A 24,306-nucleotide genomic window follows, 5' to 3' on the forward strand; every position below is an offset into this window, starting at 1 on the left:
TCACATCAGCCACATCACACTGCTCCATCTCACATCACTGTATTCCCTAAATCCTTTATTTTTTTAACAGGATCTTAAAATTGTGGTGGGACTGTGTTTGGTATTCCCCACCTGCAAAGCCTAGTGCTGCACTTGCTCTAAGTCTCTCTTTGCACAATTCCTAGGGAGCCATTAAAATAACTTAAAATAGTGTGTTATGCTGTTAAAAACTTTGATTGTCAGAGACCTCAGGCTTTTCAAGACCCCAACTGAGTGTTGTAGTCCCCTCAGGGAAGCAGAAATCTACACTACTCATCATTTCCAGCCCTGCTGGCTGCAGGACCTGAGGCTGTAAAATCTGGGTGATGGTGCAGCTGGGCTCCTCTGCTCTGGGAGCTGTGAAATCCGAGGCCATTACTGATGAACACCTCTGATCTTTTCCAGAGAGTGGGGTCAAGGTAATTCTTTGGCAAAGTGATCCAGGGGTGACCTGTTTTGTGGCTGCAGGGAAATGATTTGGGGGTTTTGGCATATTTTCCTTTTCTTTTGGGTTGAAATGAGAAATCAGTGCTGTGTTGTTAAACTCATGAGTGTATCAGGTTTTCCTTCTGGGCAGCTTTGCTCCAAGACAGGGAACAGCTGAGGAAGGTTTGTAAAGCCCGGAGGCCCCAGTCTAGAAGGGCACGTGCTGAGTTCTGGCACCTGTAAATAAACTTTAGGGACACCAGTGTGACAGCTGCTCTTTTGGCCATCATGAGGACTTTCCAGAACTAGTCCCACAGGGCTTGAATTGTTGAACACAGGGTTATTAATGGATGATGATGATCCTTTTGCAGATCCCTACTGTGTTTGACCAAGGTGCTGTTTTAGCCCCCTCAGCTGCATATCATGTGCTGGGCTTGGTGATCTATGACTTGGGAAAACCTTTTTCATGAGAAATACTTGGTGTTCCCTGAGCCTTGCTCCCCAGGACTCCATGCAGATAAACTTGCCATGGCTAGTATTTCAGGCAGCTAATTTAAAGCTGTCTTTTAAAATTGATCCCTAGTGACTTTTGAATGAAATGTCCCTAAGATGTCCATGGTCACATTTTGATTGGCAGCTTATGTTGTTCAAGTACTACAGCTTTCTATTTTCCAGAGCTTTGGTCCCATCTTGAACTCATTTACCTAAAACACAGCTTTTAAAAATCTTAGCAGAGAGGTCATACTGTTTTTTTTATAAATGCATTAGAAAACTGTATCATGCATGCTTTTCTCTGTAAATATTTTAACATAAATTATTGGAAACATTTACCATTAAGACTTGGATTTTTGCTAATGTGGTCGTGCTGTGTTGGAATGAATGTGCATAACACTGGCTGAGTTTATAGTCTGGCAGGTGTTTTTTGTTTGACTGATGTTCATAAATGTTCCTTTGAAAATCAGGTTCTCCAGTGAGTGAACATTATACTGAACTATATAATTATTGGTGAAACATTAAATAATTAAGTACCCTCTTTCTTCCTTTTTAAATAATTTAACTTGGAGTATACAAGAATTCTCCTTATTGAATTCATTATTTCAGGGGCAATTTCCAGGTAAAGTACATTGGTTGTGAACTTGGATAATTGAAGCACTTGGAATTCTGCTGTAATTAAAGCTGTGCTTTTCTCATTACTTTCATTTTAAGCTCTGTTGATAAATGCTATTTCTGTTGGTGTGCTGCTGGTTAGTTGATCTGACAAAAAAAATTTACAAAACTAAGAAACAATTCTTGCAAATACAAGCTGCTGTAACTGCTCATCTCTGTATCTCATTGTGGATAGGCACAGGGAGGGTCTCACACAAAATAGCACTGTGGGCACCCTATAGCAGGTATTGTCAATTTGCAAATGAGATGAGCTGGCCTGAAATCTCTAGCTGGATTTTCTTTGTTGTTAAAGAGAACTCAGTTGTAGTGTTAGCAAAAATCAAAATCCCCTGGAGACAAAGGAGAGAATGCCATGACTAATGAGACCTTGCCTTCTGACAGGGTTTTCAGGAGGACACATCATGGCCATTCCTTTCAGTGTTGCAGTGATTTGGTGTTTCTCAGAGGGAAGCTGGTACTGGTAGGAGATGTTCAAATTGACAAGTCCATCACCTCCTGCTGCCAGCACCCTCTTGGCTGGCAGGAAAGGCTCCTGGGCTTGCAGGAAGGGTAGTGATGGACCCAGCTGAGGGGCCCTGTTTTGTGGCAATCCTAAATGAGCCTCCTAAATGAGTTCCACCAGCTGCTGGAACCCTTGTAGCAGGTCCCAGCCCAGCCAGGCACCTCAGGCTTGATTTAAATGATCCTAACTTGAATAGTTGGTGCTCGTGTTTCATTTCAGCCCACGTAAGATTCAGCTTGGAGTTAATGATGTTCTGGCTCTGGGCCTTGGTTAATTGTCAGGCTGAGCTAGCTTTGAAGCAAACCAGGGGTGGAAGGCAAGGCCCAGGTCTCTCATGGTTCCTGAGTCATCCGTTCATCATACATGTAATACATATTTATAAGTCACATTTAAAATGAGTAGTTACTTGGATTAAATGCATTCAGACATATTGCACAGCTCTGTTTTAACCATCTAACAATATAATTCATTGCATCCTTCACTACTTGCTTTATTAAAGCCAAACTTGAAAGTGTTCAAAACAAACATATTGCTTTTGCATTTGAAATATTCATCTTTTAGTCCTGCAGTAGATTCATTATGACAGAGAATACTTCATTCCTTGATTACTGCTTTGAAAAGGCACAATACTGATTCCCTAAGCACTCATCAAATATTCGATAGCTCGGAAATTCAGGAGGAGGTGATGGAATTCTTGTTCCTACTGGGAGGGCACATAAATCTATTTTATATTTGCAGAGAAAACCGTCAGTGATTAGTTACTGTGTCTCAGGTACTCAAACAAATCATCTCTAAAGAAATTAAGTAAAAATGAATTTTAAAATAACTTTTAGCAATGCTTTCATCATTAAAATTAGCTCCATAATGATGAGTGATGTTGATACCTCGATCACTCAAGAGCTTCAGCAGTGCAGAGCTAGATTTTTAAAGGTAATTAGGTACTTGGCAGCAAATGTGCAACTAGCAGTATTTTTAAAAGTACATGGAATAAAAATCAAGGTTTTATATGTCTTTAGCCTGAGTTGCCTTCCAATGCAGACATGTCTTTTAAGTTTGTCGGAAAAACTACTCTGTAGCCCTTTTAACTTTTAGAGCTATATGTGTATTATTTGCATCTAAATGCCTTTATATTTACTAGTTACTCATGTATCCAGGGATGTGCTCTTCAGTAAAATGCATGTTTGTGGCCTTGCTGTTTGTGAGATTTTTTTGGTAGTAGTTCTTAGTCTGCATCATCAATGTGATCAATCACTCACTTTTCACAGGGGCCTAAATGAGCTGAACCCAGAAAAAATTGGAGGAACACCATCAAAGCTATTGAATATTTGTCAAAAATATGCTTTTTAAATGTATGTTTCTCGAACAACATAATTCAGCTTTTAACTTCCCTCGGAAGCCTTTTGTTCCCTGTTCTTCCCTTTCATTAACTGTTTCATGTGTTTGCCACCTTGACAAAACAGATTCAGTGAATAAATGATTTAAATATGGTGATTATGTAGGAAATCACATCCAGTAGGAGACAGGGTCCCTCCCATGTCCCCATCTCAATTCGTGGAAATTCCCTGATTCTGCCTCTCTTTTATTCTAATGCTTTTTGAAAGTCTGAGCAAAATTAATTTGATTTAGACAATAAGAATGGAGAGAGAGGTGTGCACTTCTCTTGGAACATTATATCCACCCACATGAAGCATAATCAGTACTCCAGGGTTTAGGCAATATCTTAAAGGTGATTTGCAAGAGTGAAAATAACACATGGCATCATTAACATGCAGAGCATCATCTAGAGTCATTGAGAGACTTTTCATTTATTTTAATAGACTTCAGATAGATGTAAAGAACTTAAAATTGAATTACAGTATTAATTCTTTTAATGGTTACATTAGAACCCATGGGGTTTTATTAATAGTAGCTCATGAATAAAAAAACTGTTGATATTGATTAGCAGTGTTATTTAGTATCAGTACAGGTGTGTTTTTATTATCTTCATACCATGAAGATAAGTAAATCTCCTTATTCAGTAGCTGTATACCAATAACTCTCCATGTAAGTGAAGACAAGCAAAACATTTTGAAATGTATTTTTCTTCATTAAGTCCAGTTTTGCATCATTTTGAAATGTTGCAGTTGTTTGAAAACAGTAGTTGTTACTGATAAAAGCAATACTAGGGCCTTTAAATAGCTTTTAAGTAGAATAGAGGTACAAAGTAGCTACCCTGGCACAAAAAGACACAGAGCAGGTGGATGTGGCCACTGCAGCACCATTTTTCTGAGCACACTTTTCTGAGAAACACCTTGTACTATACATGCCAGGGGGTATAGTGACATAGGAAGCATCTCTGGAGCAGAAAAAGAGTCTCCTCATTTTCCCCAAATAAGTTGAGATAAAATTGCCAAAAGTGATTTTGCGTCATGGAGAATTTAAATACAAGATTTTGTAAGGTCTGTTGGATTTGAGTAGAGTTCAGTGTGTCAATGGCACAGACCAACCTCCAGACGTGTTTTTTAACCACAATATGCAAGTTTGGGTGCCTAATAACAAGTGCTCATGCTGATCAAGTTCCTCTGAAACCATTTTGATTGGAGGAGGCTTTGGGTAGAAGACAAAAAGTCATGGAAACTGTTTCTAAAAAAATCTATTCTACCCTTTCCATTAAAGAAAACAATTTTTTTTAAACTAAGCTCAAAATTCTGATTTTTTTATTTCAACTTATGTTGAAAGTTTCTTAGGGAAATATGAATATTTTTTGAATATTTTATGTAAAATAAGAAAGGAAAAGGAGAACAGATGGGGAATAACTCTGAGAGTAAAATATATATATCTATATATCTCCAATTTTGGTGCTTTTTAAATTTCCAGTGCTGAACAATGAGACTTTCTTCTGATCCAGAGCTCTGCCCAGATGAGTCATGTTTCAAATGACGTTTAATAGTAAAACTACTGTTTACAACAGATTTTTTTATTTCATCTTTAAATGAAGGTTTCTTGTAGTAATGTTCTTCATCCTTTATTTTGGTACATAAATGAGAAGGCTGACTCTTGAGAGCACTAGGCAAACAATCCTGATGAAGTCTTGAATTTAGTAGAGAAGCTCCAAAAGGTTTTTAGTTGTGAAGGCCGATGCAGTTGTGAGAAGGGCAGAGCTGCATCCCTCGCTCAAAAAGGAGGGCACATAGAGGTAAGGAAGGGGCAGATGCAGGTGAGCCCTGGGACCTTACTGTGAGCAATTTGGGGAGCACAGGGAGCTGGAAAGGGTCTGTGAGCCCAGCAGTGTTCATCATTCAGTGCTGCTGCACTCAAGAAACTCACTTTGTAAGTGAGCTGTATTGCACTGAACAAACAGTTCCCTTTCACCTCTGGGGGTCTTTTGTACCAGCTATGCTTCAGTCCTCCAAACTCTGAGTGCATTGACAGCAGCACTGAGACACACCTTTGCTGCTGGGTCACTGTGCAGAGCCTGGCATTCCCTGGTGTCACATCCCCTGCAAACAGGAGCAGAGTTTCTGTCTCTGGGCAGGGTGCTGTGGGCTCGGGCCCTCGCTCACATGGCTGCACACTTGTCATGGCTTGTCATGAGAAGGAGCTCATGTGGCTGAATCCCTGAGTGTGAAGAGCAGAGGTGTTCACACAGCAGCCTGAACATCCTGAGCAAGCCTGCTTGGAGGAATGAGGCACAAATGTGTGAGCGAAAGGGGGGCTGGCTTTGGAGGCACAGACTGACAGGGCGGCTGAAACAGATCGTTCTTGGAAGCAAACACATCGTTCCACTTCTGCTTGCCTGTGTTCTGCCAAGAGGCATTTGCAGTCTCTAGATCATGATGGCTGCAACCTGCTGTGTTGAAACTTTCTATCCACAGGCTGACTGTGCAGTGTAGAAGGGTAATTTACCTTATGTGCACTTATCTTCTTCAGAGCCCAAGCAATCGTCTTCCTTTCCCTTCTTCTCCTCATTCTGTGAACTTGTTCATGGTATTTTCCACTAAGGCAAAAAGTCTGATGACCTCCAAAATGCAATACTTTCAATTAAAGCATTTTGTTAGATCGAGTTTTAAAGGATATGGGCAGTACTGAAAGCGGTGCCATGCAGTTCTTTTTACAGTTCAGAGCAAAATACCAGAATGCACATTGAGTCTTTGGCTTTTATTTTGTTTTTAATCTCAGACATACCTACGGAAATGAATTTCCAAAGCATCTAAAAAATCTAATTGAAGGTAAAAATTAGAATTAGATCCTTTTTTTCCCCAAATGCACTGTCAATGCTTTCTTAACTGCAAATTCAAAGACCACAACTCACAATTTGTGCTGTCCCTGGCTTGGATGCAGCAGCAAAGAGGGGGGGAAACAGTGGGGATGGGTTACCAAGTGACTTCTGCTTTTTGTGATAAATCACAGTCCTTTGGTCCAATTTATTTAATGGAAAAATCACAATTATTGATGTTAGGAAGGAACTGAAAATTTCCTTGTTGTTGAGAGGACTTGGACTCCAAAGTTCTGCAATGCTGCAAATACGAAAAACGCTCTGCACATTTTATGGGGTCTGTCCTCAATATCTTGAGCTATCAGTCATAGCCATTAATGAGACCTGGTTGTATGTGTTGCATGGGAATAGATCTCTCTGCCCTTCTGGTTTAATGCTCATTTGAATGTTGACATCACTGTCTTTCAGTTTACAGCATTGTAAATGTTTTTGACCTGCAGGATTTTTTTGCTTTCTGAATGATTCTTAATTGATTAATGTATTGAGATTAATCCCAAGCAGGATGCCATTATTAAGTTGCTTCATTAAATTACATACCAACCTGTTAGCATTAATTCTCATAACTGTTCCCTTACATTTTAGTGGTTTTATTTTAATTACTTGCCTTAAGAACTTGATCAGCATGTGTTTGTGTATTCTTTTCTTCCCTTTCCTTTCTCTCACCCTTGATGTTCAGAAGTCGAATCAGTTTAGGAATATTTATAGTGTCTAATGTCAGCTTCTTAAACACAGTAATTTACTTCTCTGTAATTTAAAAATGTCCTATTTAAAGAAAAAAACAAAACAAACCATTTTGTAGCCATGCCATATAAATTTTTAAATTTATTAAAAATGTCTTGTGGAGTTTTCATTACTAGATTCCTGAAAATGACACTTACATGTGTAATATGTAAAAATTACAGTTGTCAGCCTATAATCTCACCCCTTCTGTGGTTCAGGAAGACTGAGACTCAGGAAGTTTACTGATTATAACCATTAGACTAAAAAACAAATTAGTTCCCTAACTACAGTAGTAGTTTGTGCATTTTGGTCTCTGTTGTGCATTGTTGATGCATCACTTGGTCACATTGTCAAACATCACAAAGCAAACCTGGAGCTGGGGCAGCGTGGAGGGAGCCCCAGCCTTGCTGCAGGCCCCATCACTGCTGTAGGGCAGGGACAGCAGCCCCTCTTTGTGTCTCAGAGCACTGAGAAGCCATCAAATGGGGCTTGTTTGTGACTTTGTGATACCAACAATTGCTTCATCCCTGTCCTTCTTACATGTCCCAAATCTGGTGCGTTTTTACTTGACCTTTTCATTAAGAAAGAGAGAGAAAAGCTGTAAATAAAGAATCTATTTTTTGCTATCTAAGTTTTTGGAGTGTTTTGCTAAAACTGATCTTAGTTACAGAATCACAGGAGATGTAAAGATATACATTCATCTCTTTTCCTCTCCTCTCTCCCAAACAGAACAGTTGCCTCTGGGAAGCCCCTTTTTTCTTCCAGTTTTTAGACATCCAGCCTGGATTCTAGGAAGATAGTTTTTTATGCCTGTCTGCACACCTAATTTAATTTTTTTTTAATTTTTATTTTTTCATCAGGCTCTGTATTCATCTAGCTCTCTGATCCATTTGTCTGTCAGAGGGTTATAATAGCAAATGTATTACATTTGGTTTGCATTCATGAGATGTAGATGGAGAAATGTAAACTTTCAGCCAGGAGACTCCAGTTCTGCAGTCTACAGTTGCCCAATTCTGCAGGATTTTGAACAGGATTTGTGTAACCCTTAGAAAAGGGTTTTTGTTTGTTTTTGCCCTCAGTGTCTTCCATGAACCTGCAAAGTCTTCCTGTGTCTCTGGTTACCAGTTAGTGTTATGGCACATTTTAAGCAAAGGTGAGCACAGGATCTATTCATAAATGATTGTCTAGTTTCACTTTGTGCCATAAAAGAGAGATTGGTTGTAAAGTCTGAATATATAAAATAGATGGGTAAAATTGGGGCTTCCTTTCCCTTTAGATCTTCTGGCTCAGATGAAAAAGTTATTAAATACAAGCTGTTCTGCCTGAAGAATTATTACTGTAGTTCTCAGCTATAACAGCACCACGTTTCTCCTTGTATTGGCAAGAATAAACAATACAAGCTTCAGACAGAATTTCCTGGGTAGCATACCAAATGTTCTGGAAAACCTTCTCGGACAGCAGCTGATACATTTTTAATACAAATAAAACATAATTCTTTAGTCTCGTTACAGTTTGATCCCTAAGGTGGAAAAAGTATACAGACTATGCATAATTGATGTATTTGTTTGAAGTGTTTAGCTGGATACTCCATTCAGAAAGTTTCTTTTTGTTAATAGGTCGCTGTGAGATGTAAGAATCACTTAGGGCTCTCTTTGTACAAATAAATGGAACGTGTCATTTTTGGTACAGGCACTGAGGTGGTTGCACAGTCATCCTGACTGTGTCTTTGTGCTGCCCACACTCTTCAGCCTTAGTCAAATCACAGAGCAGGTCTGGCTGAAATGTCAGTATTTTCCCAGATCAGAAGTGATGGGAAAGCATGAAAGCATGCAAGGAGAGAAGAGGATGGTTGGGAGCTGTCAGGGTCACATGGATTGGTGGCAGGTTGGTGTGTCCATGTAAGCACCACCCCGGCTGTTACCAATGAATGTGTGGTTTCTTGGCAATTCCTAAATGTTACACAGGATGCAGAGCAAGCATGCAGGAAAATATCCCTCAGTAATTTAATTATCATCTGTCCTAAATTACTGTAAACCCAGTGTTAAAGGTTACTGCCAGAGGGTTGAGTTGTTGCTGGGTTTTGTCGTCTGTAGTTTCTGTGCTGCAGGATGACTGTGGGAGAGATGATTATTGAGGGCCTTCTGAGCCCATGGTTTTCATTCCAGAGGTCAGAAAAAATGCAATGAAAGTAAATCATAATCTAGTCTGTTCCCTTCTTGATGTCTTTGTACAGATTTGTAGACATTTGTATGTATAACTGATGGTTAAGCTGATAATGCTGATGGCAGATCACCCCCAAAATAATTCTGCATGGCAGCTTGCCCAGAGCAATCCTAGTTACCTGATGTTTTACCTCCTGTGAATCTAAATCAGAAATCTTCAGGTTTATAGGGTGGAGTTGAGGGTGTCAGCCTGGGAACCCTTTTACAGCATAACTTTATAGTAGCTTTTAGGGGTATCTTTTATATCTGAGATTCACTGAAAAGCACACTAATTTGACTAAGGTGATGAGTTCCAAATGAGCTCAGTGGTACTGGTTCAAGTAATTTAAAGCTCCCTTTGTTTGAAGTTGAGGTGTGCTGGTATCAGTTTCCAGAACAAAACCAGCACAGAAGCTGGGATGTGCTCTTATGCTCTGCTGGAGATAGGTGAGAGTCAAGAATGCTAATCACCATCTTATTCTATGCAGAAAAGTGAAATGTGTTAAATAAATTGCTTAAATCTGTTCAGCGCCTCTGATCAGTGAGTTGTGGTGGAGCAGGATTTTTCCTATGAGCTTATGGTGTTTGCAACTGCTTCACAACTCTGAGGAGCCAAGGAAAAGCTGTCTGGCTGACACCATCAGAACAGTATTTAGCTGCTGATTGTAACTGTACCCTTTCTGTGCATCAGAAATGCATTGAAATGTGGTCATTATCAAGTCTAAAGAGACTTTCTGCAAGAGGGTATTGGTTTTGCAACATCTCTGCTGGATCAAATGAAGCCTAACTGGAGATTTGGCAAAGTGTTCTTTATGAGTAAAGTAAAATGATGTACCACATTAGAAAGGAGCGTTGTTATTAGAAAGCTCAGTCTTGCTCCTGATGAAATGGATTTTTTTCACCGTAAAATTCATCTTTACTTGCTGCAAGAATATTGCTAAAAGAGATTAACTTTGGATCTCAGTGTATTTTATAGTGTGTCTCACGTTATTTTAAGGCTGTAAATATATTAGCTGATCTGTAAGCTTCACTTAAGTTACTGCTTTCTGGGTTTTGCAAGAAATAGGATCATGGTTATGCAGGAACCATGAAGATTGAATTAAATCACCCCTTTTGATATTTATTTTCCCTTGGGAACATGATATCAGATCAATATTTAAAAACAGCTTTATGGGTAAGTGTTGATTAGAAAGCAAAGCTCCATAACCTTAACAGCTAAGCTAGCAATTTTTTGGTGCATTTTATCTCTGGTTTGTATGGCATTATCCATATGCCTGTGTAAAAAGTAAGAAAATTTTATTATTTTCTTACTCCTTCCTCCCTCCTGCCTACCTTGCTACCTGGCAAACCTACTTTATCATATCTAGATCCTATAAAAATATCTAACATAATTTGAAATGCTCTTGTGTGAAACATGATTAGACTGCATCAATCACTTTTCAAAGATTTTTTTTCCTCATCATTTTATATTCTAAACTGCTAAAATCACACTCTTTTATATCCTCCTTCATTTCATGGGAGGCATGAGCAGACAGATAGTTCCCCATCTCGGGTGAACCAGTCTTATTAAGTACTCTCCCAAAGTGCATACCAGTCAAATTAAGCTTTAGGTTAACGTTTTGGAATGCTCTCCTCTTGCCAACTCATTACTGGTGATATGGCAAAGCAAACTGTTGCCTTCTGCTATTCCAGATATCTACAGAGATTTATTACATTTCAGATAATAAGCTTACCTTCCTAATAGCACACAGCCCACCCCACCTTATGGCTTGACTTGCCTCTGCTCATAACTTCAGCAGAGAATTAAAGGCCAGAAGTAAAGCTGGCGTTTAAACCAGTCTGGGTAGAGCCGCTGGGGCGTCCCTGTGTTGTGGATGGGAACATCCATCATTTTGGAGTCTGGACTCAGTCATTACCTAGACCAGCTCTGCACTACCCCCAGGCTGGTACTGATCCTCTCTGTGGACAGATGGTGGTGGCAGAGGAGGGTGATGCCCGGGCGGGTGGCACCACCTCAGTGTGCTGCAGGGCCATATGGACACTCAGGTTTTAGAGAAACTTGGTCTGTGCATGCAGTACAGCTGGCTGCTACCACACCTGTCTAATAGAGTTGTTGAAAGACTGTCTAAATTCATGCTGAGCTGTGGAGATTATCTCTGTCAGCTGTTCTTGTGTCAGAAGCAATTTTTTTAAAATGCTGTATTTGTGTCCTAAGTGCCCAGCCTGTGTCTGCCTTTTAGAAAGTGCCCTCTTCCTTCCTTCATTACTGCTTGCATTGCATCTGAGGCATACAACTGAGACATATAGTGTCTTAACCCTAAAAAGATGAGATTTTTTAATGTCTTTGTTATCATGCCATATCTATTTGCTGCCCCCCTTAAAATCCGAGTGTAAAGAGAGCAGCAAGTGCAGGTGCATCCTACCAGTGTGCTGGGGGTGCAAACCAGACTCAGGGAACATGGGATGCTCCAGCATGAAGCTGTTGGGCTGTGCTGCTGCTCTGGAAAGCCTCTCATCCTCACAGCAGCCAGCAGTGCAGTGCTCCTGGGGAGCTTGTTCCAGCTGGGCTGCAATTCCAACTGTGTTGGGTCTCAGGCACGTTGGGCATGGCTGGCTGGGCAGCCTGGCAGTGAAGATGTCCCTCAGTGCCAGCCCTCTGTGGATTGCCTTCACAGAGCTTGGCTCTTCAGCTCCCTCCATAACAACCAGGCTTTTGGCAGGGAAAAACCTGATGCAGGTTGTGGTGCCGGTTGCAGGTGGTTGTATGAGGGTGGTGATAACAAGAGACCATGCAGCCTGGCAGGTCTTAAGAGGAGAGATAAGAGACTTTTCTAGAGGACACCAAAACTGGGGCTGTGGCAATGCACAGGAGCCTGGAGCCTGGATGGTCCAGCTGACCTGCCACAGCACTGGGGATCAGATCATAACCACTGCTCATGAGCTGTGGACACCCAGGAGTTAGTTACTGTGCTGGGTGTGAGAAGAAAGAGAAAATAATAAGGAAGCACCTCAAATTAATAGACAGGTTTTCTGATGAGCAAATTCAGAGAGGAGGAGATGAGATGGAAGAATCTTCCTGAGAGCATTCCTATGTACCTGCAGGAAGCATCTTCACTCTTCTGGGTCAGGCTAGACTTGTTCAAAGAGCACCTTTTGTTCTAACCCTGTTTTAAGTTTTGTTTTAAATCCTGTTCAGTTGTATTTTACTTCTTCTCTCATAACTTTCCCTGAGATTTTTAGATTTTGGCAATTTTGAAGTTATACCCTGTGTAGGAGGAGGGCTTCCTGACCAGAGACAGAGCTTGAAAATGCCCTCCATAGATAGGTCACGCTCCACAGGAGCACAGGAAAGCTCTAAGAAGCCCATGGAGCAGAGGCATGAAGGCTAGAGAGTCCTGAGGAGTTCTGTGGCTTTAAGATTATCACCTACTCGCTGTGATTGAATAGCATTCACTTTGCCACTGCTGAAATGTAGAACATCTTGAAACAAGCACACATGTCATGTTAGTTTTTGTATTTCTTTGTATTTCAAGAGGAAGAAACTGCTGCCACAAACTGAATGTTTGCCAGGCTTTTAATGCACTTGTGTTCTAAGTGCTGTTTTTCTGCACAAAACTTGCCCATTTGTTCTAAACATGAGCCGTGATACTTGTTGAAATGTTTTTTTAAGGAACCGAGTGAGTTGTTGGGTCATGCTAACCAAGAGAAAAATAAACTTCTTGACATATACTCCTCACTGTTTCTGTCTGGTGTTACACCAGGTGAAACAGTGGGGTTGAGCTGTTCTTCTGTTGCTGCAGGAACTCGAGCAGTTTAGAAGCAGCTGAGGAAAAAATAAATGCAGGCCACATCCTGCTACTCTTAATTCAGTGGCATGAAGAAGATTGAGATGGACTGCCTCAATTCTCTGCCCTGCTTCTGGGAGTTGTGCTGCTGTGACTGCCCAGGGACAGCTCTGTGCCTGGCTCTCGGTGCACCCACCCTTCAATCCCACTGGCTCTGCAGCCCCTGGCAGCCCTGGAGCTGGTACCCTTGGCACCCTGTCTGCTGGCACCCAGGATGCCCTGGACAAGCCCACCCAGCATCCTCAGCAGCCAAAGCCACTTCTTTCTCCTGCCTCCATAAAGGACATCTCAGGGGGTGGAAGAGCAGAGGAACTTCCTTGGAGAGGCAGGAGGTGGAGAGGAAAAGGTGGGAGAGTTGTGGAAGGATGCGCAAGGGGGTACGTGGAGGGGAGGATGCTGTAACATTTGAGGAGACAGGAACAGCTCACTGGGTGGAAAGAGACAGTGAGGAGGATGTGGCAGGTGTGTGATGGAAGAGGGAAGCTACTCAGACATGAAAGTGGAGTCAGAAGTGAGGAAACTCTGAGGATTAGTAAGTACTTTCTGCCTTAGGTACTGTGAGCACCAAACTGTGCAAGTTCATAGCATTTTGCAAAGATGCACACAGCTGCAAGAACTATATGACACTGAAAATTTACAAAAAATATAAGTAAAGAGGGAAGAACTTGCTTGAAAGAAAATTACAAATTCAAGACTGTATTGTAATTGTCCCTTTAAAGCATTGATGAACAGCACTGGTTTAACATTGGGTTCTTATACCACAAAGATGCCTGGAAGCCTGAAAGCCCACCCAGCCCATGGCTGCTGCTTTAGAAATGGGGAATTTGGTGTAGCAAAAATTCCTGCTGCAGTTTTGGGAGGCCAATTTACACCAACCTCCTTAGAAATGAGGTAAAAGGAGCGGCAAACAAACTGTGCTGGAATTTGACTTTTCAAAGCATAACATTAAGGAGAAAAAAAAATCTGCCCTACAATAATTTGTTTTCACTGGATTTCTAATTTAATTGTGAACTGAGGTGTGGTTGTCATTAGGGAAGTGACTGTGTAACTTAATTGACATTTCTGCATCCTCTGTGTTTGTGACTCAGAGATGCTGGCTTGAGTCATCTGTACTGCCTGGCTGGAGGGAGCCCAGGGCTGTGCTGGGAGAGAAAAAGACAGGACCTTTCTTGTAGAATGAATGAAAGATATTGGGAAGCTGAGACGATTCCTTTTCCTTATTTTAAAGGAGAGATTGATGTGACCTCTCTCACCAAAATCCTTTGTCTTTGCTAGAAAAGAGGAAAAGGCTGAAAATCTCTCCTGCATCCTAGGCAAGCTTAGCTGGAGCAATTAAGTTAACCCCCTGCAAAATGCTGGAGTTCCAGATGTCCATCTGAGCTGTTCCTTTTCAGCCATTGCATTTTGCCCAGGAAATTTTCCTGTTTGGCCAACAAATTTCACTGCTTTATTTTCATTAAAAAAAAAAAAAAGAGCTGGAGATACTTTTTTCTCACTTGCACAATTTTGTACCAAATTCAAGCTAGGAGCAGAAGAAAATGAGAGCTAACTTCCATTTGTGGTTTCACAGTTTTGAGTTTAGCCTCTCCAAATGTGTGAAGCTGTACATCAAGGAGTGGGTGTTGTAAGATGATCTGGCTGTAGTGCTTGTTATATTTTTTCATTACACCATTTCATTTTCCTCCCTACTTAGGTCAAAATGGTTATTTTTACCTAAAAACTGTAAATTGAGCAAATTGAGAAAACTCTTTTAAAAGACCCAACTCTTTTTTTTTTTTTGGCCCCTTTTTTTATTTTTTTAACTCAGAGGATGAGAACAGTTTATACCTGATGGCAGTTTTTATAAAATAGCCTCCATCCTGATAAAATGTTACCCCCTGGTGTGTCATTTTTCCAGCTGAACTGCTGGTAGGATTGAGAGATCTTGCACACTGCTGCTTAAATAAATAGACTACATGCTCTATGAAGAAATCATATTATTTTCTCAAAGGAGAACAAGTAGGCTCAGTGCACTGAAATTGCTTTAAATAAACTTGCAGCTACTGTGGCCCTTTTTTGCGCAGCTGCAGATGGCAAAGTCTATCAATCAAGCTTTCCCAGCTTTGAGAAGCTGCCACTGAAGCTTCCTCTCCTCTGTGTTGCAATTACATTTTTGTCTTTTACAGGACTTTGTATCTGAGATATTCTATTGCTCTAATCAGATTGTGCTTTTGGGCTGAACATATCTTTTGTTTTTCCTTAGATATATGTGTATTAAGATCATTCAGTAATTTGTTAATTGAATGTGCTGTTCACTTGCAGTAAATTAGCTGAATTTGTGCAAGAATGCTTTGGGGAAATTAATTAATTTAGCAATGGAATAAGTCAAAGTTTGGGCAAAAGAGTGCCTTACAAAAAGAAAGGAAAATACATTGTTGTTTCTTGCCATGCTGCAGGTTGCAAATCTTGTGATAGTGAATGGAGGAAATGCTGTGGAGAGGGAGCTGCAGAGTTTTCCTCAGCCTGGCCCTCCAATCAGCCACTGCCAGCAGGTTACAATGCACGATCAATGTTCCTCTCTGCTAACAAAGGAGCTCAGTGTGCACAAGCACAGAGCACTCTGAGCTGAGTTATTAAGCAGACTTAACTCTTCCTCCGAGTTTCATGGTCTTGCTTTTTTTTTTTAATACAGTCTCTTGTCAGGACGTTGCACCAACACACAGATTCTCTCCAGTGTTCTTCTGTGGTAGCCAGTGCTTTGCTCTTTCTGTGACACTGGTATTCAGCCAGCCTGTGATGTAAAAGTGACTATTTATGCTCCTTGTGTTTTCAAGCATCCCTGCTGGACATAATGAAAGGGGAAGTTGCTGATCTGTAACCTGCTTTGTCCCATCCTAGGCCCAGAATGTGCAGCTCGGGTGCAGAGGCAGCAGGTACAAAGTGATGCAGGGGCTGAGTTAAAGGCTGTGAGGAGCAGTGGTTGCAAACAGCTTCATTGCACTCAACCAGAGATGAGGGACAGCCAGAACATCTGACCCCAAAGTCAGTTCAATAGCTTTTAAAACCATTGTGGATTTCAAAAAAGTAAAGGCAAAAGTGCAGCCTCCTCTTTGGCACTGCTAGTTAATATACCCTGCTAGTAGCTATCCTCCAATGCTGTTGTGAAATATGAAGTTCATATATCACTACCAAGCTTTCAGTCAGAATGATTTATTATTCAAAGTGGAATTAGCTAGAAGGATCAATGCACACCCATTACTCTATTTAAAATAATCATTGGAAGACTCATTAACTTTTTTTTTCTCTTCTCTTGAAACAACATAGTGAATGAGACATTTAGGAACACTCCCTCCTCCAGCATATGTACCTCTATGACTTCAGAATATTTTCATTCATAGCAGGATTATTAACACCTGAAGGCCAAAACCCAAATTTAACTCAACAGAGTTTGCCTTCAAATCCCTAAACCTGAAACCAGTTGCTGTAGGCAAAGACAAAATCAGCTCTAATGCACATTTTTAAAAAAATCAAAGGTCGTGGTAGCATCTGTGTGAAATAGTGCATGTGCCACCTTAAGGTTCAGTGTCATATCTTGCCTGGGTACCTGTTATTCTCTCTGATTTTACACATGAGTAGAAAATTGAAGTATTAAGGGGGCTGTTTCCATTTCTTGTTTTCTCTTACAAATATATTCTGCAGGATACTTACTTTGGGCAGTCCATTCATTACACAGCAAATGCCTTCTGCCTCCCTGCTCACCTCTGTCAGGCTGCAGGCTTTTGGCCAGATTTGTCCTTTTGCATCAGCTCATATGGGAGATGTGCAATTATAGCTTATATGGGGGAGATGGAAGAAAATATCATCTGTGGAGAAGCAGGAATATATCATTCTTGGATCATTTGGTGCTTGTGAAGGTGAAAAACTTAGAGCACCAAATCTAGCTTATCATTATGTCGGGAGCTCTGTAGGCCTTTTCTTGGCTTCATAGATAGCTCAGTGTGCTATTGTGTCAACCAGTATCCCTTCTCACCCATCAGCTCTCCTGGAAAGCTCCAGATAAAAATTTCCTGCTTTATTTCAAAGCAAAGCACATGTAAACTTTTCATATCTGTTCATCCGCATTCCAGATCCGGCTGAGATCTTTCACTTCCTTTTATTCAGTAATGTTTAAGAAACTAGATATTTATCCACAATCAGATTTTACAATGTGGACTTCAAAAGGGAGAGAAGCAAGAGGTGGGACAATGGAGTTAGTGCAGAGCAGAAGGGTGTGGACCACAAAGCCAGGATCCTTTCCAAGTGCTGCAGACTGATGCAGGTTAAAGCACCGTTGTTCAGAAGGATTGGGAGTAGGGCTGCCCAAGATGATAGCTGGCCCTGGAATTATTTGGCCCAGAAGACATGGATTTGAAGAGTTTCAAAAGCAATATCCCTAGTGCTTTCCCTTTAGTGAGAAAAGAATGTTTCTTTTGATGGTGATTATCTTGGATTCTTTAAATCCTGTTGCTGTGATGTTAAAATACGTATTGTGTGGCACAGTGTTCACATTAAATGGGATTCTTCTAATTTCTGTTCTAACCAACTGAAAATCAGGTCCTTTCCCACAGAGATTGGGGACTGGCATCTGTCCAACATCACTGAGCTGATAGAAGAATAAATTGTTTAATCATGTTGATTGTCCTGAAACCCTACAGGACAATTTAATCTCTGCAACCTAGTTAATTCATAATAGTTTTCTTTTTCTTCTTAGCTGTTTGTACAGAGTGCTTGGAGCTTAGGTTTTTGGCTGGTGAGTTGTATATCTTAACTGCAGGCTGTATGGGAGCTGAAGGCACACAGTTGGGGGAATATTACCCCTGACTTTCAGTGCTGTAATTGAAAGTAGAGTTTGACACATTGGCATCTTTCTGTGTCAGCCATTGTCAGTGGCTTCAGCTGCCACGGTTAAGTATGTAGTCATTCATCCTTGGCAGGCAGCGTCCTTTGCAGCATGAGAGGATGGTCTCTGGATGTTAATGCTCAGCACTCTGGGAGCAGCTGGCTATATCGAATTCAAGGCATGCAGATTTTCTTGGCCATTTTACTTAGCAGATGGGTAAGGCTTGATAGATGGAAGATTTAGTTTCCAAGTCAAGGGCCAAATGTTGCAGTGGGAGAGAAAAGTAAATTATATCACTATTCAGAGGGGAAAGGCTCAGGTACTGTATCACAAAATTGTTGCCATTCATTTTCCTCTGCCTTGCACAAAATGCATGTCATTTCACCTTTCAATATAGCCGACTGTGGCATTCTCCTTCACTTTGAGATGCTTTGCAATACTGTCTGTGAGCCCATTTAATGAGCTTGAAAGCAGTTGCTGCAAATTTATGACAGTTTAATGTCTAAATGCCAGATATTTTTTAAGGTGGAAATGAAAGAGAAATTTGTATTTTGTATCAACCCAAATAGGTGAGTTTTCTTCAGTTCTTTTTTCCCCTCGCCCTTTTCTTCCAACGTATTTTTAAAAGGAAAGTGTATTCCTCACTCCTGATCTGTTCAAATGATTAATATTCACCTACTTCTCACAAGGTAGCTGGTACCAGTGGTCAGGGAGCCTTCTGGTGCTCCCTCCAGACCTCCTGGGTTGGTGGGAGGATAATCTGGGTTTCAGAGAGGCTGCCTGGAGCTTTGGGCAATGGGAGTGTCTGGTGCTTTGGACAGGGGTCTTAGAGTTAAGGTCTGATGTTGCTGTGTGTCCTCTCTAACTGCCTCAGTGTGTATTTGGGTGTTTCCCTGTTTTTATTTGTTGGTGTTTCTAAAATAAGCATGGTAAGATCAGTATGTTTGCCTGAGATCTTTTTTGCAGCTTTATAGAACTGTTTCCAGCAGAAAGACAGGTCATGGATTACTTACATGACTTTAGCATGTGGCTTTAATTATACAGCATGTGGCATGAATTTTAACACTTTACGAGTCTGCTGAGTTTTGATAAATCCGGGTCTTCAGGAGGTTCTGAGTTTGTCCTATAAAATAATCAGATGAACAGAGAGCTTTGGCTGCTCTACAATAAGTGATAGAAAAGGAGGACAAGCTGAGCTCAGTACAGCTGTAGCACAGGGGTGGTACCTTGCCCAGTAAAGTCTGTTTTCATGTGCTATGGCTTGGTGGCTGAACTAGCACGGTCAGCCTGGCTGAGGTGCTCTGGTCTGTCCTCTGCTCACATTCCTGCTCTGCTCAGTCGCTGAAATTGTCCTCTTTGGAATATTAATGTTATCCTGAGAAGGGGCTGAGCTCCTCCCTGGCCTGCCTTCAAGGCTACAGCTGTAGGAGCAGCACTTTGAAGCACAGGGACAACACATTGTGCTGCTGAGAGGTGTTAACAGTGCTGTCAATAGAGCTCATGGCTGATCAGCCTTGTTCACTGAAGAAGGAATAATTTCTCAGTCCCTGCATCAGATGCAGGAGCTGTAAGTAAATCTAACCTGTCTAGAGTAAGATTTCCACCATGACTTCATGTGAAGAACATACCTGGTTTATGACTGCAGAATGGGGTCACTTGTGCCTTGCCTTTTCCCATATTGCAAATATTTGTCTTGTTCATTGCATTAACATCAAGCCACTCTTTCTATTCAGAATGGCATGTGCACAGGTACTGAAGCCACACAAAGGGTACAATAAACAAGAGATTTTGCTTCTTCATGTAATGTTCATCCCATATTTACCCTATGGTGAGAGCTCTGTTAGCACAGGAAGCTGCTTAATGATATCTCTGTGTTTGTTTTTCCATTGTGCTTAGCATGACAGTTACCTATTTATTTCTGCTGAAGAGGATTACAGGCATTTTTCAATTATAAATGATGCACACAAGCCTTATTTCATCTGTTTACTGCAGACCTATAGAGTGTTAGTCAGTTTTGAGCAAAAACCATCTTGTACAGGAAGCAACATTTGTAGTAGTGGTACTGTGGGTATTTTAGGGCAATTTCAGGATGCTTTTCCATCTGTCTGTTAATACTCACTCTGCAGCATTGTAGGCTTGTGTTTGTGCCTGGAATTCCTTGTCATTCTTGGTGTTTCTTCTGGTAAGTTCGTGAAGGAGTAGTGGGGAAACTCACAGTTCTTCACTCACAAGAAAAGCCTTGCCCAGCTTAGGCAGGCGTGTGTTGGGTGAAGCCAAAGTGCCCAGACCCAGTTACAGACATGTGATCTTTCTCTAAGGTACCAGCAGAAATGTGGAATGCAATAATTCCAATCTGAATAATTCATTGCTGTTGTCCTTCAGGATATGTTCATAAAATAAAAGAATACATGTCTGGAAGAACACATATTATATAACAAAGGAAGTAAAAAACAGTTTGTAGAAGGATATAAGCTCAAGCTTCATGACATGGAATCATAAAGCAGGTCAGAAGGACACTTCTTATTCTGTAGATTTTTTTTCCGTCTGTTTTTTTTTTTTAGTTTTTTTTTCTTCCCTTCCTTTCTTTTAAGTATCAGCTGTTATCAGAGACAGGATTCTTGTATGGGTGAATCTCTGATCTCAACCAGTGTGGTAGCTGCAGGCCACTTAAACCAGAGATGTGCAGCAGTGAGGATAGAACTTGACATTTTGGATTTCAGAAACCTGATTTCCTCTGTGAACACAGGCAGAAAAAGGATACAAAGAAGTGAAAAAAAATAGAGAGATGAAAATCAAGGTGGGTTTTTTGGGTTGTTTAAGAATTTGAGGAAGAAAAAGATGTAAGAAAACTTTTGTTCTGAAGTCTGAAGCCTTCCACAAAATGAGAAACCTTTTGATCACTTTTCTAATGGTCTTGCCAAGATCCTGAAACAGTTGTACTGAGGTGTGAGGGAACTGTGTGTGAACGTAAGGTAAGAGGAAGGAAAGCATCTGGAAGGAAAATAAAGCTATATCCCATGCAGGTCTGAACTGACATCTCTGCAAGTGGCACTTGTTTGAATATGATTTTTAAAGAAACATGAGATCCTGCTCCCCATACCCCTGGAGACAACAAGATTACAGATGCATGGAGCATTTGCCTTCCAGCCTGCACAGAAATCCTGTGCCTGTTGGTTTTGTGCTGCTGAAGAGCACAGCACACTGCAGAGTGTGCTATCAAAGGGGCTGCAGGGCTGGATCTATACAGCCACACCACCTCAGATTAAAGGGGCACTGCCAGGGCTGAGGTTAAGGATTGATCTACTTTGACACAAAATCCCAAAAGGAAGAGCTCTAACCTTTATGATCCTTTCTGTCTATTTGCTTTTTTTAAACTGATTGCAGCTGTCACCAGAAATAAAACCAAAGTAAACACAATAAAACTCTTTACCACTTATAGTTAGGCAGCAATAAATAAAACATTGTTTAAGTCTAGAGCAATATTTTCTTATGTTCTTGTTCTTCTTAAATGCTAGTAGCATTTTGATGATTTCTTTTTTCAATGGTGCCCGTGGTTAGAGAAACCTGGATAAATGGAAAAGATGCAGGAATGTGTCACATAACAGGCTCTGTATTTTTAGTGTTTCTTTTTGATTTGTCAGATGTCAGAAAGAACCTACAAAGTGGGTAATTTGGTCCACTGTCCTGTGATTATTATTTATACTGGATCCAAAGTGTACAGAGCACCCCTTTGGGCATATAAAAGTTCATGCTTCAAAGAGCTTGCAGCCTTCAGGGTAATGGTGTTATGTCCAGTAACATCTGAGCTGTATATATTTCAAAGCTGCTTTTGCTGCTTTGATAATTTTATTGCATTTCTTGCCCTAGATGATCATTGCAAGTTCTGGAGTACTGTGATGAGGAGAGGATTTTCAATTTCCATTTACAACACCAAACTATTTTGTCTCTAGAGAAGTGCATGAGAATGTGTCCTGAACACAGCAGAGTAGTTCACAGGGCAAATGAACAGAAAAAGAAAAGTGGTTTGTTTTGGTTTATCTCAGTGTAGTTGGCTGAGAAGATAATGAGGTTTCTAAGAATCCTAATTAGTAATGGGGAGGAAGGACAAGATGAGAGGCACTTGTGCTTGTGAAACTTGGGCAGTGAATTCCAATTTTCTTGTCAGGCTATTAAAATTTGTGATATTATTACAGCACATTTTTTGGATGTGCTGTGGTCAATGATGTCCTCCTCCTAAGAGCAGCTCCAGGCTGGTTCTGCCCTTCATTGATCAGTGTGTTCCCTGCTGGGCACAGGGTCCTTTTTCAGGGTTTTCTTCTTTTGTCTCCACTCCTTTCCAAATACATTAATCCACGGCCATAATGTGATTAAACTCTATTTTTCCTCATGGCATTGAGGTCATCAGCAGGCAGTAAAATACAGGGCAGCTCTTTTGTATCTGATGTGTTGCCCATTAGGAGCTGTCCATCCAGAAATTACCAACACTGCTCAGGTTCTGAAGCTGGTGGGGAAAAGAAGGAAGAATGTGCCCCATGAGTAAGATGCATGGCAGTATTTATCTCCCAAAAGTAAATTGGCAAGTATCTCAAATAGTGGAAGATGTTCACAGAAATTGTGAGTTATTCCTACAATACCTCTGAAGAGGCAAAAGGTTAAAAAAAAATTGCATTATTGGTTGTGAATTCCTTGTCTGTGTGCAAGTAAGTGACTGAAATGATGGGTTTAATTTGGAAGTTGTGGGGCTCAACAGGGTTAATCCTTCCTGCTGCCTTTCTCTCCTCTCTCACTGTTGTGGAGGACGTTGGCAATTTTTGAGTGATAGAAGGAATGTTGCAGGTTTTGGTCTAGCAGTGCAGGCAAGTTCACTGTCAAAAATTGATTATTTTTTTCTACATCCTCTCACAGAGCTATTTTGCCTTTCCTTTGTCCAAGGGACACTAAATTAAATAAATTTAAAAATGTGAATAGCAATGAGATGCCAAGGCCAAACTCCATTAGGGCTGAAAGGGGTGCAGCTTCCCTGACTGCAGTGGCAGCACCAGATTTATGGCCTTGTTGGTAAGGAATGAACTGGTCTGAGATGACTTCTGTTTATCACAGCAGTTCTCCTCTATGGAAGCAAGAGTAGATGGAGATAGATCAGCTCTGTGTTTTTAGGCTTTGCAAGGCTGATAATTGGTTAATGTTTTAAAGAATGCAGAGGACACTTTTTGTTTTTATTTAACCTTCCTCACTTTATTTTGTGACACCATGTACCTTAGGCATTTGGTGAGGGTCCATTGTAAATGTAAGAACTGCAGCTTGTTAGGTAACATCTTTTTCTTTTTCCCTTGTTAGAAGATTAAACTGAAACTGTTCTGCCTAATGCCAGAGTAGATGTAACCAATCCTGTATCCTTTGCATGTAGGTCAGTCAGAGGGACAATTCAGCACTGGATCCCATTATCCATGGGTTGAAGGGCGTTGTACATCATGGTAAGTAGCTGCTTAAACTTTCTACTTGTTGGGAAGGGGAGAGGGGCAGAAATATTGTCCTTAAGGGATCAGGTCACCCCTGGAAGGACACAGTGAGCCCACACATTCCTCATTCACTGATGTTTAAGGGCATCACAGGCATTATTTGATAGGTAAAGATCAGAGTCATTTGTTACCTGAGAATGGTTTGGGGTGAACAGTAAACAATTTGTTTCTTTTCAGTCAGTGCTCCAGAATGCATAAGTTATCAATCACAACCTGCTGCAATCTATCATTCATATTAGAACTTCGAAGGCAGCCTGGATGCTTCACTCTGTTATTTGTCTTCTCTTTGCTCTAAAAATACACCTCTCTGAAGTTTCTATTTGTAAATAAATTATTTGTCTTTCAAATTTAGGGAACTGATAATGAAACAGAAAATTAACTATCTATGAAAATTAATTAAACTTTGCAGCAGATGAACATCTTTCTAATGCTGGCATAAATACGACCATTCAGCTGTTCTGATGCATATACCTATTATCCTTGAACTTATAGCAGGTACTAAAATAAATATTAATATATTTTATACTTTCATAACCAATTTTTTACTTGGGAATTTTCCTGAAGCCTTACCACAGGTAATGCATCATCAGCAATGACATCAAGATGCTCCGGTTCCCAAAGTACTCTTGTCAGGTTTTAAAATAATGATTTGTAAAGTTTTAATAATCTCATTGTAATTCAAAAGGCATCTGCTGAAATGGTGCTCAGTACAATAATAAATCTCTGTTCCATCTATAGTGCTGTGATAAAACATCTTTGTACCTTTTCTGAGGATTGTCTTTAGATATTAGGTAG

General features: G+C 40.6%; 1 protein-coding gene across 1 annotated transcript in view; it reads left to right on the forward strand.

The window, feature by feature from the left end:
- PTPRG (protein tyrosine phosphatase receptor type G) overlaps positions 1-24,306 on the forward strand; it is a 394,652-nt gene that overhangs the window by 260,768 nt on the left and 109,578 nt on the right. Inside the window, exon 6 of the mRNA XM_077184351.1 lies at positions 23,400-23,466. Within this exon, the coding sequence (XP_077040466.1) occupies positions 23,400-23,466 (67 nt within the window). The remainder of the gene's footprint in view (positions 1-23,399; positions 23,467-24,306) is intronic.

The sequence above is a fragment of the Agelaius phoeniceus genome, chromosome 11 (assembly GCF_051311805.1).
Source record: "Agelaius phoeniceus isolate bAgePho1 chromosome 11, bAgePho1.hap1, whole genome shotgun sequence".
In the NCBI taxonomy this organism is placed as follows: domain Eukaryota; kingdom Metazoa; phylum Chordata; class Aves; order Passeriformes; family Icteridae; genus Agelaius; species Agelaius phoeniceus.